The following is a 21,619-nucleotide window of genomic DNA, read 5'->3' as shown; positions in this document are numbered from 1 at the left end:
AAGACATGTTAGTTGCTATCCAAAGAGATCATTTATTCTCAAAACTCAGAAATTATATTAGCATCATTTAAAAAGTGAACAGCATGGAAAGAAATGAATCTTTCTTATCTCAAATACAACTCCCAAATACCGGACTCAACACGGATTATACTACATGACTGAGTTTTCAAAGGTGAAGTTGAAATGGTTGAACTGAGAGACCCATGTGTAATTTTCATGACTGTAAATCCAGGGGAGCAATAAATGGATGAATTCAATACTTTCTAAAAGGACAGAGTTCAAGATTTGATGGGATAAATGAAATATGAGAAGGAAGAAGATGAAATGGCTAGATTTAATACAAACACAGACAAATAATAAATAATATATTGTACATAAGATCACATATTTTGGAAATTTCTGTTTAACTTAGTTGAATAAAATTTATTCCTTTATGTATGTAGATAATAATACATTGCATTGAACTGAAATATTTAAAAATAACTATTGTCCTTTGATTAAGTAAAATATACGTTCTTTATATCTGAACAAGAAATAAATTCCATATATTTATGATATAAAATAAAAAACAAAAATTAAATCTGGTCTACTTACCATATTTATTTCAGGTCCCCTGGCCTGTGAAGCATAGCAAACAGTAGAACCCCCTATGTCTGGGTAGAGATAGGCACAGTTGGAAGCTCCCATCAATTGTATCTGTAGAACTTCTGGGTTTTCAAGTATATCCCCTAGGAAAATAGATGAGATAAAAATTTCATGTATTCCTGGAAGTGTGGACAATCCTGAGACCTCAAGGGAGACTAAAACTTCTGCTTACATCCCTGGCCCAAGAGGAACCTGCATAGTGCCCTCTGGATACAGGAATATATGAGCAGTGGAGAGGAATATATGCTGGTTTCTTCCAATGTCCAGAACTGAACTGAACTGGTCACACAGCTCCCTGCACCCAAATCCTATGGGGGGAGAGAGCTGAACCCTCAGAAGTGAGACAATCCTGAGAACTCAGAGGAGACAACTATTTTCCCGCATTGCTTTCAATATTTTTTCTTTGTTTTGTGCATTTGGTGTTTTGACTATGTGATGGGAGGAATTTCTTTTCTGGTCCAAAGGTCAACTAACAAATAAAGGCAAACCTATCAGAATTACCCAGACTGCTCATCAGAGACTATGAAAGCCAGAAGATCCAGGCAGATGTCATACAGACCCTAAGGGAACACAAATGCCAGCCCAGGCTACTATACCCAGCAAAACTCTCAATTAACATAGATGGAGAAACCAAGATATTCCATGACAAAACCAAATTTACACAATATCTTTCTACAAATCCAGCCCTACCAAGGATAATAGATGGAAAACTTCAACACAAGGAGGGAAACTACACCCTAGAAAAAGCAAGAAAATAATCTCTGTGCAACGAAACCAAAAGAAGAGAGACAGACAAACATAATTCCACATCCAAATATGAAAATAACAGGAAACAACAATCACTATTCCTTAATATCTCTTAACATCAATGGATTCAATTCCCCAATAACAAGACATAGACTAACAAACTGGATACGCAATGAGGACCCAGCATTTTGCTGCCTACAGGAAACACACCTCAGAGACAAAGACAGACACTACCTCAGAGTAAATGGCTGGAAAACAATTTTCTAAGCAAATGGTCCAAAGAAAAAAGCTGGAGTAGACATTCTAATATCAAATAAAATTGACTTTCAAACAAGAGTCATTAAAAAAGATAAGGAAAGACACTTCATATTCATCAAAGGAAAAATCCACCAATATGAACTCTCAATACTGAATATCTAAATACAAGGGCACCTACATACATAAAAAAAACCTTACTAAAGCTCAAAGCACACACTGCACCTCACACAATAATAGTGGGAGATTTCAATACCCCACTCTCATCACTGGACAGATCACGGAAACAGAAATTAAGCAGAGACATAGAGAAACTAACAGAAGTTCTGAACCAAATGGATTTAACAGATATTTATAGAACATTTCATCTTAAAACAAAAGGATATACCTTCTTCTCAGCACCTCATGGTACCTTCTCCAAAATGACCATATAATCGATCACAAAACAGGCCTCAATAAAAACATATCCAATGAAAGAAAAAAGGAAAAATGTCATGTATATAAATGCTATTGAAAAGACAGATTTGGGGTTGGGGATTTAGCTCAGTGGTAGAGCACTTGCCTAGCAAGTGCAAGGCCCTGGGTTCGGTTCCCAGCTCCGAAAAAAAAAAAAAAGAAAAAAAAAGACAGATTTGAGATAAAATTAAAACCTATTATTTTTTCTTTCTTTTATTGAATATTTTTATTTACACTTCAAATATTATTCCCTTTTCCAGCTTCCTGTCCATAATCCCCCTATCCCATCCCCCCTTCTTCTATAAGGGTGTTCCCCTCCCCATCCACCCCACCTTCCTGTCCCCCGACATCCCCTACACTGGGGGTCCAACCTTGGCAGGACCAAGGGCTTCTCTTTCCTTTGTTGCCCAATAAGGCTATTCTCTGCTACATACGCAGCTGGAGCCCTGGGTCAGTCCATGTATAGTCTTTGGGTAGTGGTTTTGTCCCTGAAAGCTCTGTTTTATTGGCATTGTCGTTCTTATGGGGTTGCAAGCTCCTTCAGCACTTTCAGTCCTTTCTCTCATTCCTCCCAAGGGGGTCCTGTTCTCAGTTCAATGGTTTGCTGTTGGCATTGACCTCTGTATTGGACATGCTCTGGCTGTGACTCTCAGGAGAGATCTATATCTGGTCCCTTTCAGCATGCTATACCCATCCTATTTACCTTATTATTGTAAGATAATAATACCTTATTAACATTACAAGCAAAAATATATCTTAGGGTAGGTTTCCAATTTACACAAATTTAAAGATATTTTTACTAGGTACCTTAACAATTACAGTTACAATTCTTCCTTAAGTGTCATATTAATAGTATGTTCCTTAGTTAAAAGAAAATATAACAACTAATAAGTAAAATGAGAGTTGTGCTACTAACCTGGGTTGACAATCTGAGGTCCAGACAGCCAGCATTCTGAGGTGTTTAGATTCCTAATATTGCCCAAAGGCGCCACTATGGGAACAGAACCCTGGCCTTCTTGAATTCTCACAAGAGCTAGGTCATTTCTCACACCCTGATTTGATAACCGGAATTCTTCATTCAGTAAAATAGAAGTCACCTTAACAATTTTCAGAGTTGTCCCAGGATTCCGAAAGCCCAGTATCACAACAGTGTCTTTGGGATTCCTAGGCGTAAGTGGATATCGATAACAATGAGTTTTACAGGAAACTGTAAACTTTACAAACTATGTTTACCTCCTTAAACTGGGTTTATTTGTTTCTTTGTAGAGGAATGAAAACTATACATGAGGTCAGAGTTCATAAACAATCAGACATCAAATCATTTATACACACACACACACACACACACATACACACACACACACGTGAGAAAAATAGAAAAGATTAAACAGTTATAGGCACCTTGCCCAAAATAATCTTAACAAAATACAAGTAATATAAAATATGAGAAAATATGTGACATAAACTTACATGTGCCTGACACAGTGGGCAGCGGTGAGAACCCAGTAGCTATTAATCATGGAGCCACTGCAGATCTGATTGCCACAGCTGGAGATCAGAGCCTGCCATGGCATCGTATATTGCAGAGAAATATGATCCCCTAAAGCTGGGTTAAAAAAAAACAAAATTATAAATGCAGGATAAATATGGTGTAAATATAACTTGATCCCACTTTTAAACTTTTTAATTCCTAATCTAAGTAGTAAAAAAACCTGGCATTGTTAAATTTTATTTTGAAATGAAAGCTTCTTTAATCTTTATGAATATGTTTTTTTCCTTAAAAATTATCTTCTTATTTTTCCTATCTCACTGGGGAAAATATTGGAAACCATTGTATATAGTATATTCTTTTCCTCTTCCAAAGTTATGTAAATACTACTTTAGACTTTTGTAACTATTTGTGTGGGTAGTAAATAAGAGAGCTTCATTTTAACGTATATAAAATGAATGATGATCTTGGATATAAGACCATAGACTCCAAAGTATCGGAGACTAAGCTTACTAATTTTAACAACTTGTAGTAGCTATGAAATGCTTAGTAAGAAATTTCAAGATTGAATATTGCAAAGTACTCATGTTAAATAAAATAAATCAAACTTTATTCACTGTCTAACCATGGCTGATTAATATACGTATACAAATTGGGGAAGATAATTTGTCTGTTCATAAAAAAGCGAGGAAATAAAGGGAAAAATGGAAGCATGACTCTCATTACTGGTATGCATTTTATTCACCTTTCTATGAAAAGTTTTTAGCTTTGTATTTCTGCAAATAAATAAAGAACCTTCACTCGTTTGAAAAATATTTTTTCAATATAATTGCAGAAGCATATGTAACATTATAACCTTGATTATATGTAGCATTAGTGGACATTTCAGAAGAAATTCATGTAAAATATCTATTAGTGATATGGTGATTTGCTTCCAAAAACTAAAGAGGAAAATATGGCAATCACAGACACACATTGCAGAGTTGTTTCTGTATGGGGACCTACAGAGTCAGTATTACCTAACAATAAAACCAGGCATTTATTTTGAAAATAATTTTAACACCTAAATATAAAATTGATACACTAATAGAAAGAAGTCTTCTAGAAATTAAACTGCCAAAGTCAGTTCTGCACTTTGGCTTCTAAGAATGTAAGAAATTATTTACTTTTCTAGGCCTCAAAGTACTCATCTATTGTGATTATAGTAAGAATAGCCAGTTACATATAAATTGTAACATCACGAAAGCTGAGTAGTGTGATAATTGTAAAGTGCCTTTGCCTGTGCATGTGCACATGCGCACACACACACACACACACACACACACACACACACACACACACACACACAGGAATATGAGGCAAACAAGAATAACAGACCTCCTGTGGACGCAACTTTTGCTTTCCCTTTTTTATATTTCTATTTTCTCAATTTTTCTTAGATCCCTTACAATGATATTTTTGGGCCTTACCCTGAGGCTCTGACAGAGAGATGAAGTGTGGAGTAGATTCAACTGAAGCTGTAAATTTTGAGACTTTTCTATTGGTAAAGACTGTCACGGAATTAGAAACTGAAATAGTCACAGGTTCTTGATTGGACCAGGGGGCGTGGCTGGGCTGTGTGACTCTCTGGAGCCAGGAAATGAAAGGACTAACGTGGCTGAAGACATAGGGCTTTTTGCACTGTTCATCAAAGTGAATTAAAATCCCCATCTGCACCCACGTGTCTTTATGTTGCAGATGACAGACCAAAGGTGCCCCAAGATCACCCTATAAAAATAGACAACACAGTATTATTCGACAAACTGAAGGATGAGAATAGATCATATCTGTTACTAAATTGTACTTCTTTTTATCCCTGCCGTCCGTGGTTCATCAATTTGTCACCTTGCAGCCAGATTCCCCCATAGCTTTCTTGGCTTCTACACAGAAAGTGAACTCATTCAGTTGAGGCCAAAATTTGTCACAAGGGCTGATTTGCATGATGCTCAGGTGCCTTTTTTGCAGGATACCAGGACTTCCTGAAAGAAATCAGAAAGGTTTGTGTGTGTGTGTGTGTGTGTGTGTGTGTGTGTGTTATTGTCATACAGAAGGAGAAATATTATGAAAATAAAAAGATAAAACCTCAATTTATCTTAGGAAAAATCTACTGAATTAACCTACTGTGTTCATCATGACTTACCCCTCATAAGGGACCAACTGGGTAGCCAGCAGTCATACAGCTGGATATGTCTCTCCTGATCCAGACTCTCCACCAAGCAAATAGGAAGCACCCAAGGTTGAAACTGTAGGGGCTCCTTCAACAAGAGCAGGCCAGGTCCCAATGGTCCACTGGAACCTAAATATGGCATGGAACGGTGAATCCCTACGATTTCACCCTGTGTAGCGTCCTGAAGATCAACCAGCCCCACTTGGACTAAAGCCAGAGCTTCTGACCGTTTTCTGGAGAAAAATACATCAAGAGATATAATTTTACATTTTAATATAAAAAAATCTTAGAGGTCACATGAAATGCAAGTGGACAGTAAAATATTATACCAAATTATCTAATTTTATTTTGGAAGAAATAGGTATTGGTTTAAGGTCTAATCAATCTAGTTACCTTACTAAGTTGCTTGCATAAGCGATAACCCATATTGGCCACAATCTTCCTGATTCTGCCTCTTGATTGATACTACAGGATAACTAGCTTTTGAACACAGAATGCACTCTTGCTATAATTATTTACATTACCTCTAGTAGGTATATAATGCATTGTTGATCATAAAAGTTCATTATAGGACTCAACATCAGAATCTAAAAGTAAATCTTACAATGATGCAAAAAATATTATATTACTAAATTTCAGTAATTATTTCTGCCATATACTTGAAATTAAGTTAATTACAATGAATGTATATTGTTGGCTGTAAGGCCAACAATGTCTCAATTATAACCGATAAAAATAGAGGAACTTTTGATTTGAAGTTAGCACTTTCCATATTCTTATAGGTAAAAACAATATAAAATTGGGATATATTTTCATAACCCACAAATATATCATTAGGATATTAAATGCATCTTCAAAATAAACAATAATTTTGGCAAAAGCATGAAGTAAATCAAATACAACAGAATGTCATACATGTCATGGCCAAAGTCTAAAAATTGTTCTCATCTATTTTTTGAGGAATACTGTCATATGAAATGAAAAAATGTATCACTTAGAATGAGTTGATATATCAGATTTAAATAAGAAATAATATGAATATTGAAGAAGCTGCATTTCAAAGGAAGATATTCATTAACTATCTCAGTTAACATCCACATGTGATATGGAACCACCTTGAAAAGTTTTATTCAGACTTACACAAAATTGGCACATCGAGCAGACGTAAGGATCCACTTTTCATTAAGTATGGAGCCTGCACAGAAGTGGGAGTAAGAAAGTTGCACAGAAACCATCCAAGGAAATTCACCTATTTCAGCTTCCCAGCAGTTGGGACAGTGGGGGACAAGGCCAGGGCGTAAACCACATTCTAGAAGGAACCCGCATAAAGTTTGAGTTAGTGTTCTTTCTTCTTGAAACATTTCTATTTTAGTTTTATGCTTAAGAAAAATGTTTGCGGATCTGACATCTTTAACTTTGACTAAATACAGGACATTTGTTACTAAGTTATTCCAATTTTCATTATATGAAGAGAAACTCTGTCCCTCCCTAAATATTTTCAATTCTGCTTATCTGCTTCTCAAGTGAAATAATATTCCAGTCCAAAGCACTAAGTGGTTTTGAAATACTATCACACTTTCGTGCACATATGGCCACAACCTATAACTCTCCATCTGAATTTAAGTCTTGTTGAACATGAAAGAACCATGTCTGGTACGGAAAATATAGAGAACTCCTCATATTCAGTGGTGGTGAAGTTGTGATTATTGTGAAGTTATGTATGAACAATCACTAATTTACTAACATACATCGCTTACAATAATTTTGGAAGAAATCGCTTCTAAATAATTTATAAACAGTTTTCCTAGTATTCATTGTCAATTACGGCCTTTGCCCCCAGAAAAGAAAGAACTATATACAATAGACAGTGACTAACATGAAAAATAAGATTTTTTGGGGCTGGGGATTTAGCTCAGTGGTAGAGCGCTTACCTAGGAAGCGCAAGGCCCTGGGTTCGGTCCCCAGCTCCGAAAAAAAGAACCAAAAAAAAGAAAAATGCCCACGAAAAATAAGATTTTTATTGATAAAAAGATTATATATCTGACCTCAGAAATTTTATTCATAATTTAGGATAATGTCATCTCATCTAAACAATGCAATTCCAATATCTGTTTATCAGAAAGCTTGCCTGTGGTTTCATGAGAAAGAACTGCTGTTTTGTAGAGCCATAGAGCTTGAAGATTATCTTTCCATACCATACTAAGGTGACATCCCGACAAGGAAACATTAAGTATCGATTCCTTAAAAGACAGTGGTTCCATTAAGTGCTTATCTTGAGGGCCAAGTTGAGGTGGAGGCATCAGGGTAGGTTTCTCCCTTGAAAGCGTCTCTGGAAAAGGGTCGAGAAATAAAAATTTAAGACAACAGGATGCTCAATAAGTTTGAGAGCCTTAGTTCCTAGAGCAACGTATCAGAAGTATTTGAAAACCAGAAAGGAAAGGAGACTTCAGGATGGAAGAAAATGAGGATGAGTAATTAGAAAACAGAGAATCAGTTCAAGAAGATATGTTTTCGGGTTGGGGATTTAGCTCAGTGGTAGAGCACTTGCCTAGCAAGCGCAAGGCCCTGGGTTCAGTCCCCAGCTCCGAAAAAAAAGAAAAAAAAAGATATGTTTTCGCTGTGTGAGTAGGGTGTCCATGGAGATGGAGAGTACTGTAAATAAAAAAGAAAAAAAGGCTAAAAGTAAAAAGTTAAAAGAGCCACACAGGACATCAGAGTTTTTTTGTTTTGTTTTGTTTTTTGGTTTTTTTTTTGTGTGTTTTTGTTTTTTATATCGATGATTTCTTATTTGCTACAAAAGCTTTCACGAAGAATTCTCTCCAAAATTAGTTTGATATAGATATGAGATTATTAGTAAGCTTGCTAGGTTACAATGAGTCACTGCTATTTTTGCCTTGTATAGCACTTATCTGCGTTGATAAGGTGATACTTGTACTGGCAATAAAAACATGAATGCCCAGTAACTTATTAGTATGATTTCCCCACAAATCTCAAGCTCAAAAGGAATAAATATGGATATTGCATCAATTTTAAAACATAAAGGCTGGACCTTAATTTATCTGATTCAAGTTTGGACCCACTTATTAGATCAATTTTGTACTTGAAAAAAATGAGATAAAACCAGTTTTACACAGAGTTCTAGATCTGTCTTGTTTTTAGCTGTGGGTTATCCACTCTGATAGATAATAAGTAGCTTGACCATTGGAGATATAAAGTAGGGCTAAAAATCTGAATATTAAAGTTTCAAACTGAGTCCAGGGTTTAACACATTTGGTATTAAGGTGCATCTGTAGATAGGTAACAATTTTAGAGTAATTTGGAGAACAAATACCTGAAATTCTAAAAGGGCCTGTGGTAGTCTGTGTTCGTGTATTTCTGTAGCTCGACCCTGGAGATTTAAAGCCTACCATGGACTATGACCTCGATAGTTGAGTCTCGTGGTAGATTTCAGGGTAATTTGTATTTACAGATGGTTGGCTCTTATTTTTCAACTATGGTATAGCAGTCTGTTTCCAGAAACTCAGTCTTTGTCAATCTCATGGAATTCACCTACCTATATTATCAAGTTTTAGAATAGAAATGAGTAACATAAGACTACTTGTATTACCTTGAAAGTGAAAGGGTGATGTTACTGTACCAATTCCAGTCAAAACTGGTGTTTCTCTAGCTTGTTCTGCAGTTGGGGCCCAAATTTGGGGTGTTTTTGGTTGAAACTGGTTCCAAAACCTAAATGAATCCATTAGAGTCTGTATTGAGTATGATAGTGTATCGGAGTGAGTCCAGAAAACTATTTTTAGGGTTGCAGTGGAACCTTGAGGCTGAATCAAAGGGCTGATTTCGTGACCATTAGTTTGTGTTGATCTTGTAGTTTTGTAATCTGGTTGTGACCATTGTCCGATGGCATAATTTTGAGGTAGATAATGAAGTGTGGAATCTATCTGAGTCTGTAGTGAGGATATCACTGTATTGGAAGGAGCCCATGAAAAGATTTCTAGAGTTTCAGTAGAACCTTGATGCGTAATCCAAGGGTAGGCCATACCAACACCTGGCTGTCTCCAAGATTCTGTAGTTTCATATTTCGGTTGTGACCATTGCTTAGCTGCATAAATTTGAGTCAGGGACTGAAATGTAGAGTCCATTTGAGTCTGTAATGGGTATGATATTACCATATCAGAATGAGTCCAGGGAATGATTCCTTGAGTTTTGGTAGAGTCCTCATGCTGAATCCAAGGTTTGATTATAGGAACATTAGGATGTGCCAAATATTTTGTAATTTCATATTTCGGGTATGACCATTGCCTAATTGAATAGGCTTGAGTCGGGGACTGAAATTCATAGTCGATTTGAGTCTGTAATGGGTATATTAGTGTATCAGAACGAGTCCAGGGAATGATCTCTAGAGTCTTAGTAGAGCCCTCATGCTGAACCCAAGGGTAGGCCACACCAACATTAGAATGTGTCAAATATTTTGTAGTTTCATATTCTGGTTGTGACCATTGCCTAATTGCGTGGATTTGAGTCGGGGATTGAAATGTAGACTCCATCTGAGTCTGTACTGAGTATGGTACTGCATCAAAAGGAATCCAGGAAATCACTGGTAGCGTTTCAGTAGAAGCCTCACACTGAACGGAAGGATCGATTACACCATCACTTAGCTGTGCCACAGCTTGTGTTGTTTCATACTCCAGTCCTAACCATGGCTTAATTGCATCATTTTTAGTCAGGGACCAAAGTGTGACTATGGCATCTTCAGTCCACCTCCTAACAAGCTGCGATTCAGGTTGAGTCCAAAGTTTAATCTCATCAGACTTTGAATAGGTTAAGAATATTTGGGATGTATCTGTTCTAAAATGTGACCCAGTTTTTGGTACCTTTATCTCATGTTCATTCCAGGAATGAGTGATTTGCCATTCTGGCCAAATCCATGGAGTAACAGTTTCATGGGCAAATTTAGTTCTTTGTCTTGTTGAAATTTTTTGAAACTGGAACCAAGCATTAATGTTGGACATGTTCAAGTATGTTTCTGGTTCTATTTCATCCTGTGACAGTGGGATATTAAATACATTCTGGGTCCAGGGTCGAAACACTTCTGATTCAGCCTGAGGCCATACTTTCACTGCGGTAGATTTCAGCGGCATCTGATTATTGTCTATGCCAGCTTCGATTTGGAACCATGGCCTTGATGTACTGTCTTTTGAAATATTCCAGAATCTTACACTTTCTGTTTTAGACTGGGACCAGGCATCAAATATATCAGTAGCAGAATGCATACCCACTATATGTCGATCATGGGACTCTACTTTGTTAGTCATCGGTAGAGTGGAAACATCGATTATCTGAAAGTCTGACTGAGTCCATGGTTTTATTCTTTCATCTTGAGTTTTAAACCAATGTTTTGGGTTGTGGTGAAGCTCATAACTAGCTGCTAAAGGAATAGGCACCTTCCAGGATAAGGGTGATCCCACTTCAGAAAAAGACCATGTATTTCTGTCTAGGGTTTCTGTAGGTGCCCACAAAAGAGATGTCCACCTAATTTGTGTTGAATGTTGGATAACATAAGTTGGAGCATGCACTGAAATTATTAAAGTATTAATATTAGACACTGTCAAAATTTTCTTAGCTTCACTTTCAGTCACTGTTAAAAATGTTCCTTTCTCAGTTTCTGCCTTCATATAAAACAGTATAGGTGGAAATATAATGGAGTTCAGAGATGTGTCTGTTGTTTTTGAAGTTTCTGCTATTAAGTTTTGTGAAACCTCAGCTTGGGTCCATTCAACAATTATGGAAGCTATGGGCTTCAACTCAGCTTCCAATAATGGCAGTTCACTTGGTCTCCACATTGTAAATTTGGTGGTTATTATTGGTGCCAAAAAATCTAAAGAAGACTGAGTTTGGAGGGCCTTTTTAAGTACAGAACTAGAAGCCTCTGTTATTATGGAATTTACATACATACTTTGGTTCCATGATATGCATGCATGATAATCAGACAATGTGCAGGTAATTATTTCTGAAACCTTATCTTTAGCCCATGGTGTGACTGCATAATAAGTAGGCTGTATAGGAATAATTTCTGATGAAGATATAAACTTTGTCATGTGTACAAATGTAGAATATACGACTTCTGTCCAAAGGTTTTCTGGTATGTATAAAACCCTGGTCAGTGGTATAAGTTTATCAGGTAAAGGCTGTGCCCAGTGATATTTTATTGGGAAGTCGTTCCATTTGAGTGGTGTGAAAGTTTCAGAAACAGAGTTTGTTGGCATAAATACTTCTGGGGATTCAGGATGGGCCAATATAATAGGACTATATGAAGGCCACACCCCTTTGTTTATTGTTGTGTATCTAAGCTCCATGGACTCTGTCCATGGAACTAATGGTATATGTTCAGGGTGTGTCCAAGTAAAAACTATTGAGGATAGAGTCACTGTTGGAGAACTTTCTAACTCATAGTCCTCCTGAATCAATTGATTGATTTTAGGAGCAGTATAACCTACCCACATATCTTCTTGCGGAAATCCCCTCTGGATCCATGGTGTGACTACTGAATCCTGTGTTGACTGGGTTACTGACAGGGATTCAGTTTGAGTCCAATATATGACTTTTGAAAATGTGGTCTCTTTCCATATATGTGCTAGAAAAGGCTCAGTCTCACTCCAAGGTATTGCTTTTGAATCTGCTAAGTGATATTCTGGTATATATTGAACAAGGGTCCAAGGCATGAGTTTAGATAATTTATTATTCATGCATGGATATATTGATAATGAGTCACTCTGTGTCCAGTGTATTATGTTTGACAATTTTGTCTTCTGCCATGGAAATTTTATTTGTTGAGGTTCAACTCGTGACCATACAGTTGCTACATTCTCTCTTTGTAACAAAGAATTGAATGTTGGATACACCATGTCTGTGCACAAGTTGACAATTTCTGTTGCAGGTTGATTTTCAGAGATTCCCTTGGTGTTGACTGCTCTATTTCCTTCCTCTCTCCAACTTTTTGTTAATGGATAGTTAGCATTTGTCCCCAATACAAATTTATCATGTATAAGTTGTGCATCAGCATTCATTGCTAGGAAGTTTGCTTGTATCTGTGCACTCAATGAATTGGGTACTAATTTTGCAAAATAAGTTTTGACTGAGGATTCAGTTTCTGCCCTTGCTTTTACTACATTAACTGTCTCTCCTATCCTTGGAATAAAAGATTTAGATTTGCTCTGTTGCCAAACCATAGCTTTGCCAGCTTCAGGTTCTGCCCAAATAATGTCTTCTGAAAATTCACCCTGTCCCCATTTTGTGAGTATTTTAGAGTAAGGATTTGTCTGAATATATTTTTTAAGGGACTTGGATTGTGTCCATATCGCTTCATCATCTTCAGTCTGTGTCTGTCGACTTCCTATTGGACTGACTGTATGATCAAAAATAAAGGCATTATCTAATATAAATTTTGTGAAGGAATATACTGTAGTGGACTTTTTTGTTATCACTTGTAAGGCCATTTCTGTCGTGGATTGTTTCCAAGATCTTATTACCTTGATATGAGCCAATTTCCACAATGGTTCTGTACTACGCATATGAATAGTTGGACTTTCTACAGCCCATAGTGTTTGAGCCCATGGAGTAACTCCATCAAAATTAGACTGCATCCAGTGGGCAAAACTGTGTGTCCAGAGATTGAGGATCCTGGAATTAGCTTGGGACATTTGTGAGACAGTATTTGTTTCAAAATTTGTCCAAGAATCTGTTGTTGAAATTTCATCATGGTTGAGTATGGTAGATAGAGTCTCTGTCGGGCGCCTTGTGTTTGTGAATTGTGAAGTGGCCCACTCCATAAATGTATCAATGCCGTGTTTTTTCCAGAAATACATTGCAGGTGAAGAAGCTTGGTTTCTTAAGAAAGCGTGGTCAGGCACTGCATGCATCCAATGTTTGATGGCTGGAATTTGGAGATGGCTCTGATCTGGATCATATGCAGATCGAATCTGAGATTGTACAGAAAGAACTTCAGACGCCATCCATTGTGATAACATATCATCTGCTTTCGCTGTCCATGGAGTGAGTGTTTTGTGCTTGAACTGAGTCCATGGCAGGATTAATGGGTCAGCCTCAAACAGTGCCTGTGCATTTATGTTTTTAGATTCAGTCTGGGGCAAGGACAGTCTGAGTCCATTTAATACAGATGATGTCCATAGTTTCGATGGCAAAGGTTCTGGGAGGGTCCACAGTGCAGTGATAAAGTTAGACGGTAACAGTGTCCTCAGGTATAGTGGCAAAGAACCCACATGGGTTGATAATGGTGCCACTGTGTCAGACAAAGGCGATGTCCAAAGGTTTTCAGCTCGAAACTCAGTCTGACGTAATGGCGGAATAGTGATGGATGCATGATGTATCCATGGAATTTCAGTGCGATCCCACGGTTGTGTGATTTTGTCAGCTGAGTAGTTTGGCAATAGATTTCTTGTTGGAAATGCATTTGGAGGCCCTGGATTAGGAGGTGGCAGCGCCCACAGACCCCATATTGGAGATTCTATCTGGGTCCAAGTCGGTGTCACTGCATCAGACACACTCCACAGCCTTAGATTTCCATCTGTAGATTCTTTCTGTAACCAATGTGGCGTGATTATATCAGATATGGGGGACATTCTTAAATCCAGTGGGAGTCTCTGCTGTAGCCATGCAGGTGCAATTGTATTATATCTGAGGAGTGTCCCCCTGTCTACTAGCAAATATTCGGATCCAGAGCACGAGACTGTGATTGCATCAGACATCACAGAGCCCCACGGATTTACTTCTGGAGATGAAACCGGTGTCCTTGATAGCACAAATTCATCAGACACAGGTTGTCTCCACATACTTGTTGCTTGAAAATCATCCAAGCACCATGGTGATGTCATTGCACCAGAGAAAATGTGTGGCCATTGGTTTATTAATGTACACTTATTGTGGGTATGTGATTGCATCATCATATCAAATACAGTCCACGCCTGTGTGTAGGCTGGCAGGGCCTGAAACTGGGACCAAGATGTGACTCTGTCATCCATAGGTGATACAAGCGCATTTCCTGCTGAATATTCACTCCATAACGAAGCTGCTGCCTTTCTGTCAGATACAAGTAGTGACCTTAGATTCACCTCAGGTGTGTGCTTCTCTGGCCATCGTGGTATAGACATTATCAATGCATCAGGGTTTACTGCTGATGCCATATTTATTTTAGAAGATTCGTGCCATGGCCACTGTGATATAAAGGTATCACTTATTGGTAGGAGCCATAAGTGCTCAGGTATCTGTTCGGGCTCCGGCCACGGCAGGACTCTGGTATTAGATTCAAGATATGTTTTCTGATTGAATAATTCAGGCTGATTCCATGGCATGATGATGACATCGGACGTGGGTTTTCTCCACAGACTGATTGGTGCATATTCAGCTTGAAATAGGTGTGGTATGATTGTGTAAGTCACAGCTGGAGGTTGCAGGTTTAATGGTAGGTATTCGGCCTGGGGCCATGGCAATAGAGCCCTGTCAGATATTTTCTGTAGCCACAGATTTACTAACAGAGGATTGCCTTTCAGCCAAACTGAGGCAGTGGGAGCTATGCTTTCTGTCCATTGATATCCTGTTGGATGCATAGCTTGAGTCAATAAAGTGATTTTATCGGATACACGGAGTGTCCATTTATCATATGTTGGAGACTCCATCTGAATCCATGGTGTGAAACTATCCATTCTCCCCTCTGTGAAGGAAGTGGGTATTTGGATTTTATCCTTCGTCCGTAATTTTTCCAAAGCATCCGTAGTCTGTGTCCACATATTTACAGTTTCAGCGTCATTCACGCCCACTCCTGAAACAGTTTCAGCCCCCGTCAGTGAGGTTTCTGTAAAAAACTCAGTGTGAAACCATGGAATATCTGTATCATATTTTGTCTCTGAGAAGAGATTGTTCACTGACGTTTCATAGTGAGGAGCCGAGGCTAAATTCCTACCTGGTGGAGTCCACGGATTTACTGGTTGTGTTTTGTATGAGAGCCACGTTGTTATTTCATCATAGTCCTCCCTCAGCGGACGAATTCTTGGCGGAGGGTCAGCCTGGTTAAAAACTGTCATGTTGGGAACTTGAAATGCACATGAAGTTCCTAGTGGTGACTCAGTGTGGGTCAGTTCAGTGGTTATCTCTGCTTCAATCTCTCTCCATAGATTTGGTGTAGGGTATTCCTCTGGGTCCCATATTGTAAATGTTTCACCCTTAAACGGTACTGAGTTTATTTCTGGATAGTGAGTTTTAGGCCACAAGGACGTTAAATCAGATTCAGAAATCATCCAGTTATTTGTTTCTTGAGACTCATCCTGGAGCCATGGCACGTACTTATCCCGTAGGGTTTGCGTGCAGAGACTTCCTGGTAACATTTTTGTTGACATCCACAAAATCAGTATAGTATGAGTACATTTTGACTTCGATGCTGGTTTCTTTTTGGTCCACAATAGCATAGCATAAATTATAGAATCTATCAGGAGATTTATGTTTGAGGATTTACTTACGGCTGACTGCACAAATGTGTCCATTTCAGACGAGATCAAGAGGCTTGAGAGTGGTGTGTCTGTCTTTGTCCACCTTGAGAATCTATCGATTTTAGGTGGTGCCCAGTCATTCAGTTCTTGGAGCTGAGAATTTATCCAAGTTGTGTCTCTGTCTTCCAAAAAGTCCTTCCAGTTGTGGACTAATAGTTTTCCATCATGATTCCATGACATGGCTATGTCAGCTTCATATGGTGCCTGGGTTTTTATTTTGAGCAAGTCAGTCTGCCTCCATTTTATTAATGTCCTGGCCTCTTTGTGTACCTGTGGTTTAATTTTATGAACATCTAAATCATTTAAGGTCTTCACTGTATCAATGCCATGATGGATCCAGTTTCTTAATTTGTCAACCACAGGTGGGTCCCAGAGTCTATCTGTTTCAGTTTCCAACATTGCCCATTTGTGTTCTGTTTGAGATACTGGCTGTGCCCCTTGTGAGATCATTTTAATTCGAATTTGAAACCAATATTTAGCAAAATCGTCTTGGCTTTGAGTCCAGAGTCCTGATTGGTCACCTTCCTGTTTGATCCAGGAAGGCAGCATTGGAAACTCTGTGTTAATCACAGTTTTGACTGTATTGACTTGTGGTCGATACCAAGGTCGTATTTTTTCATCTTGCAGCTCAGACAAGTAATGATTCACTTGAGAGTCACATGGATGCTGGGCCCCTCTTGATTGCACAGGGAACCAAACCTTTTCTTCAGTGTGTGACTTTGTCCAGTGTGTGATTTTCACACCCTCGGCGTGCATCCGAGACCTAACGGTAAATGGTATAGACTTTTCTGAATGTTCAGTATTTCCAGTGGGGCTGCCCAATGGTCTGGCCATATCAATTTCAAGATAAGTAAAAGTCTTAACATCTCGTTGCATCCTCAGCAATGTGTGATAAGAATTAGAGCAACATCCGACTGCACTAGGATCAGGTCGGTTCTGTGGTACAATTGTACAAGTTTCTGTTTGGTCCAATGATATAATTGCACCTCCTCTTGCCTTCATCCAATATTTTATTTTACCTTCTCTGCTCTCAATTCTGGGACTCTCAAACGGAAATTTGGGATGTTTCTGGAATTCTGTTTCTTTATTCTTAATCTGCAACCACAGCCTTGCTTTATCAGCTTTAAAGGTATCCAAATACTTCCTTGGCTTGACTTTTGAAAACGTCCAAAGCTGTGGTATGTCTGAATCGCTTTGTATCCATTGTCGCTTGAAATTCATTTTAGAATAAGTGAGAGGTTTAACAATATTAGAATAGAACAAAGGCCATGTTATAACTTCAAACCATTTTTGTTTTATTACACTGGCCTCATGTGTATTCAGTAGGCTAATTGTACACAGGTGGCTTGATTCTATGATCTTATTTGGTTTATAATAAGCCCAAGACAGAAAAGGATTGTTTGTAGGTAGAGGCTTAGAGAAAGGAATAGTAATTGTATAGGATAACAGATTTGTCTTAGATACAGGAGACATCGTTTTTCCATCTGGTTCTGTAGAGGTGATTTGGGATTTCGCTGAGTACCAAGCTCCACTGAACAATGTATTCACCGTAGGTGTTGCTGAAGAGTACTGATACCCACAGTCACTGAGCATGGGACACTTTAACTCGATTTCACTAACTAATAAAGGGGACCGTAGATTTACATCATAACTTTCTTCCTCTGCACCAATAGTAACTTTTTCCACAATATAATAAATTTTCGTTTGATCAAATTCTTTATTAAATGGGCTCCATATCACTGTTTCAGTTTCATATGGCGCAGCCTGTGCCTGTGCCCCAGATCTAATATCAGGAGAAACTCCCAGCCACGATCCAATGACACACTGATCAGGAGAAGAAAATATACGAGGTTTAATTTGAGGATAAAGAGAATGTATCTCAGAACTGATTTGGAATCCATCTATTTGCTTTGGAAGTGGAATCAAAGATCCAATGAAATTAATTGATATTGTGTGAAATCCAGTTATAGCACCTGAAAGATCAGTCCGGTATCTACCTGATCCCGCAAGTTTTCCACTTTGGTACTGGAGTCCAGTTCTCCAGGGAAAGCTAGATGACATACAAGCTTTGGGTGGGATCGAGGTCTCACAATGACTAAAACACTCAGAATGACTAGATAACGGGTTATTGCATGAAGCAGTTGAATGATAAATACCCAAAGTTTTGAACATAGGAATTGTCCAGGGTCGTGATGTTGAGGATTTGCTAGCTGAAAAGATACGTCCAACTTGAAAATATAAGTGCTGCCTGCCTGCAAAAGAGTCTTTGTTATTTGAAACAAAGAGAAATGGAGGAGGATTCCACCGTGATCTGCTCTGTGAGGAAGTAATTAATCTACTCCATGAGTGAGAAGAGAATCCGTGGGGGACAAAAGCAGCACTGCTTATGTTCTTATTAAGACTGTCTTCTATTCCAGGGCAAAAATTGCAAAGCAAAGGGAAAATCCAATCCAGTGGTTTTTCATCTATAGTAATAAACTGCCTCGTCCATGATAGGTTCAGGGCCATCTTGATGATGAGAACAGTATCATCACATGTCCTTGAGGATTCGCTGATGAGGCCCACGACTTCCCAGTGACTGCCAAAGATACAGAGAACAGGGCTACCTTGCTGTATCTGGATGAAGAAACAAATACAATGTACACATACTTATGACATACATAGTATACATAATAAATTTTCACAATATAAAAATTACACAAAAGCATAAAAGTAAGCTATACAATACATTAAAATGTATTCATATATTTGCATTTATAAGTACTTTTCCATTTATAAATAACTTGTAAATCTTAGATTTGATAAATTCACTAGAACATATTATCCCTGCAGTCTGCCACAAAAATTCACCATAACATGAAGTGACATAATATCAAATGTAATGTGTATTGATAGCTGAAGAACATGAGTTAAACACAAATTTTTCTAAGAACCTTAAATTATAAAATTATAATATGAAAATTTAATAAAAGTTTTAATTACTGGAAAAAACATCATACTTAACAAATACACCTTGTTTAATTTATTAAATCACATGTATTTTATTAAAATAATTAGCTTTACATTTTGTTAAATATGAATAATGTCATTTTTCATATACATATTAATATCTGTATATTTTAAACATCAACAGCAGTTTACATTTTCAATGCCTCTTTATTTTTTGAACTTTCCCCCTTCTTTGTGTGTATATATGTGTGTATACATATATACATATATATATATCATGAAGTTAATATTATTTTTAAACTTCATATTATGTAAACTCTTCATACTTTTTGTAAAAACAATCATAAAATAATCTCTATGTAAGAAGTATTTTAGAATTTTGCATGTGTTTTACTATAGTACCAAATTAAATATTATAGTTTTTTATTTATACCAAGCAATCTTCTTTTTGATGAATCCAGATGCACAGTTTATTACTTTTAGACACGCTGTTATGTTGATGATGGCAGAATGAAATATCCAGAAATTCAATTGACAACTTCCTTATGTTGTTCTCAAACAAACTGTACTCTAAGGAAATATAATAGACAGGGGAAACAAATGGTTGACTATGCTTTTTAGCCACTTTGGAGCATATCATTTATTTTTGATGAGTTTTTTATTTACCATTATATGTGAACTCTAACAGTGCCTTACAAATGCATTTAAAAATTATGTTACAGTTTTGTGCACAGTTCTTACTCGTTTTTTGTTCTTATATAACTGATTACTGATCACTGGAAAATTAACTTACTTTTATCTGATTTTATAAAAACTTTTCTGATGAACATTTGTAGAAACATTGTAACAGGCAGGAGGACAAACAGTTCAGAGCTGTGTCTCCTACTAATGTCAGATATAGCTAAAGTCTCACCGTCACAACCGGACAAGAGTGACATAGACGCCCAACCCTAAAGGCTCCATAGAGAATGAGTGGCAGCCAGAAAAAATCTATAAGGCATAGATAACTTCTGCAGTCTCTCTTCTCAACAGATTTAAAATAATGTTTAAATCGCCATAGCTGGGAGGCATCACTGGCGAGCTGTGCATGACCCCACTGTCTGGCCCACAGCGATCCCTGCCTTCATGAGGAGGATCATCAATCTTATAAAAATTATACAAGTGCCTTCCGGTCTCTATCTGTGTCCAGGGCTGAGGCTATCCCACAGCCATCCAGGCCCTAAACCTGCCTGGAGAGAGCTGGTCTCCCAGGAGTGCTCTCCCTCCTGAGCTCACAGCCCCAGAGGGAGCTCCAGTCAGAGTCTGGAAGACAAATGAACACCAGAGATTACCAGATGGCAAGAGGCAAGTGCAGGAACCTAAGCCACAGAAGCCAGGACTACTTGGCATCACCAGAGCACAGGTCTCCCAGCACAGCAAGAGTCGGATACCACAACAAACTGGAAAAGCAAGATTTGGATTTGGATTCGGATTCACATCTCATGATGATGATGGAGGACTTTAAGAGGATATACATAATTCCCTTAAAAATTGCAGAACAGGTCGAACTGCTTAAAGAGTTACAGGAAAACAAACAGGTGACAAAATTGAACAAAAAACATCCAGGATATAAAAATGGAAAGAGAAACAATAAAGAAAGCACAGAGGGAGACACCTTGGAGATAGAAAACCTAGGGAAGACATCAGAAGTCATGGATGCGAGAATCACCAACAGAATACAAGAGATAGAAGAGAGAATCTCAGGGACAGAAGATACCATAGAAAACATCGACACAAGTGTCAAAGATAACAGCTCCTAACCTAAAACATCCAGGACACAATGAGAAGATCAAACCTAAGGATAATAGGTATAGAAGAGAGTGAAGACTCCCAGTAAATATCTTCAACAAAATGTGGAAGAAAACTTCCCTAATCTAAGGAAAGAGATGCCCATAAACATACAAGAAACCTACAGAACTCCAAATAGATTGGACCAGAAGAGAAACTCCTCCCATCACATAATAGTCAGAATGCCAAAACATGAAACTAAGAAAGAATATTAAAAGCAGTAAGGGAAAAAGTCAAGTAACAGATAAAGGCAGACCTATCAGAATCACACCAGACTTCTCACCAGAGACTATGAAAGCCAGAAGATCCTGGACAGATGTCATACAGACCCTAAGAGAACACAAATGCCAGCCCAGGTTACTGTATCCTGCAAAACTCTCAATTAACATAGATGGAGAAACCAAGATATTCCATGACAAAACCAAATTTACACAATATCTTCACACAAATCCAGGCCTACAAAGGATAATATATGAAAAACTCCAACAC

At 37.9% G+C, this 21,619-nt stretch overlaps 1 protein-coding gene across 8 annotated transcripts in view; it reads right to left on the bottom strand.

Annotated features, from left to right (window-relative positions):
- Tmprss9l1 (transmembrane serine protease 9 like 1) overlaps positions 1-21,619 on the bottom strand; it is a 44,826-nt gene that overhangs the window by 13,197 nt on the left and 10,010 nt on the right. For 6 of the 8 annotated variants that reach the window (XM_063273799.1, XM_063273798.1, XM_063273800.1 and 3 more), the window contains 10 exons: positions 19,737-19,873; positions 9,406-18,970; positions 7,927-8,127; positions 6,939-7,107; positions 5,772-6,031; positions 5,477-5,610; positions 5,062-5,359; positions 3,574-3,709; positions 3,020-3,267; positions 595-728 (listed from right to left, as the gene is read on the bottom strand). In XM_063273799.1, the coding sequence (XP_063129869.1) occupies positions 595-728; positions 3,020-3,267; positions 3,574-3,709; positions 5,062-5,359; positions 5,477-5,610; positions 5,772-6,031; positions 6,939-7,107; positions 7,927-8,127; positions 9,406-18,970; positions 19,737-19,873 (11,282 nt within the window). Of the gene's footprint in view, positions 1-594; positions 729-3,019; positions 3,268-3,573; positions 3,710-5,061; positions 5,360-5,476; positions 5,611-5,771; positions 6,032-6,938; positions 7,108-7,926; positions 8,128-9,405; positions 18,971-19,736; positions 19,874-21,619 lie in introns of those variants that run through there. The other 2 variants (XM_063273805.1, XM_063273806.1) reach the window with 2 other exon arrangements.

The sequence above is a fragment of the Rattus norvegicus genome, chromosome 14 (assembly GCF_036323735.1).
Source record: "Rattus norvegicus strain BN/NHsdMcwi chromosome 14, GRCr8, whole genome shotgun sequence".
NCBI classification, from domain to species: domain Eukaryota; kingdom Metazoa; phylum Chordata; class Mammalia; order Rodentia; family Muridae; genus Rattus; species Rattus norvegicus.
This window is presented reverse-complemented; position numbering and strand designations above follow the sequence as displayed.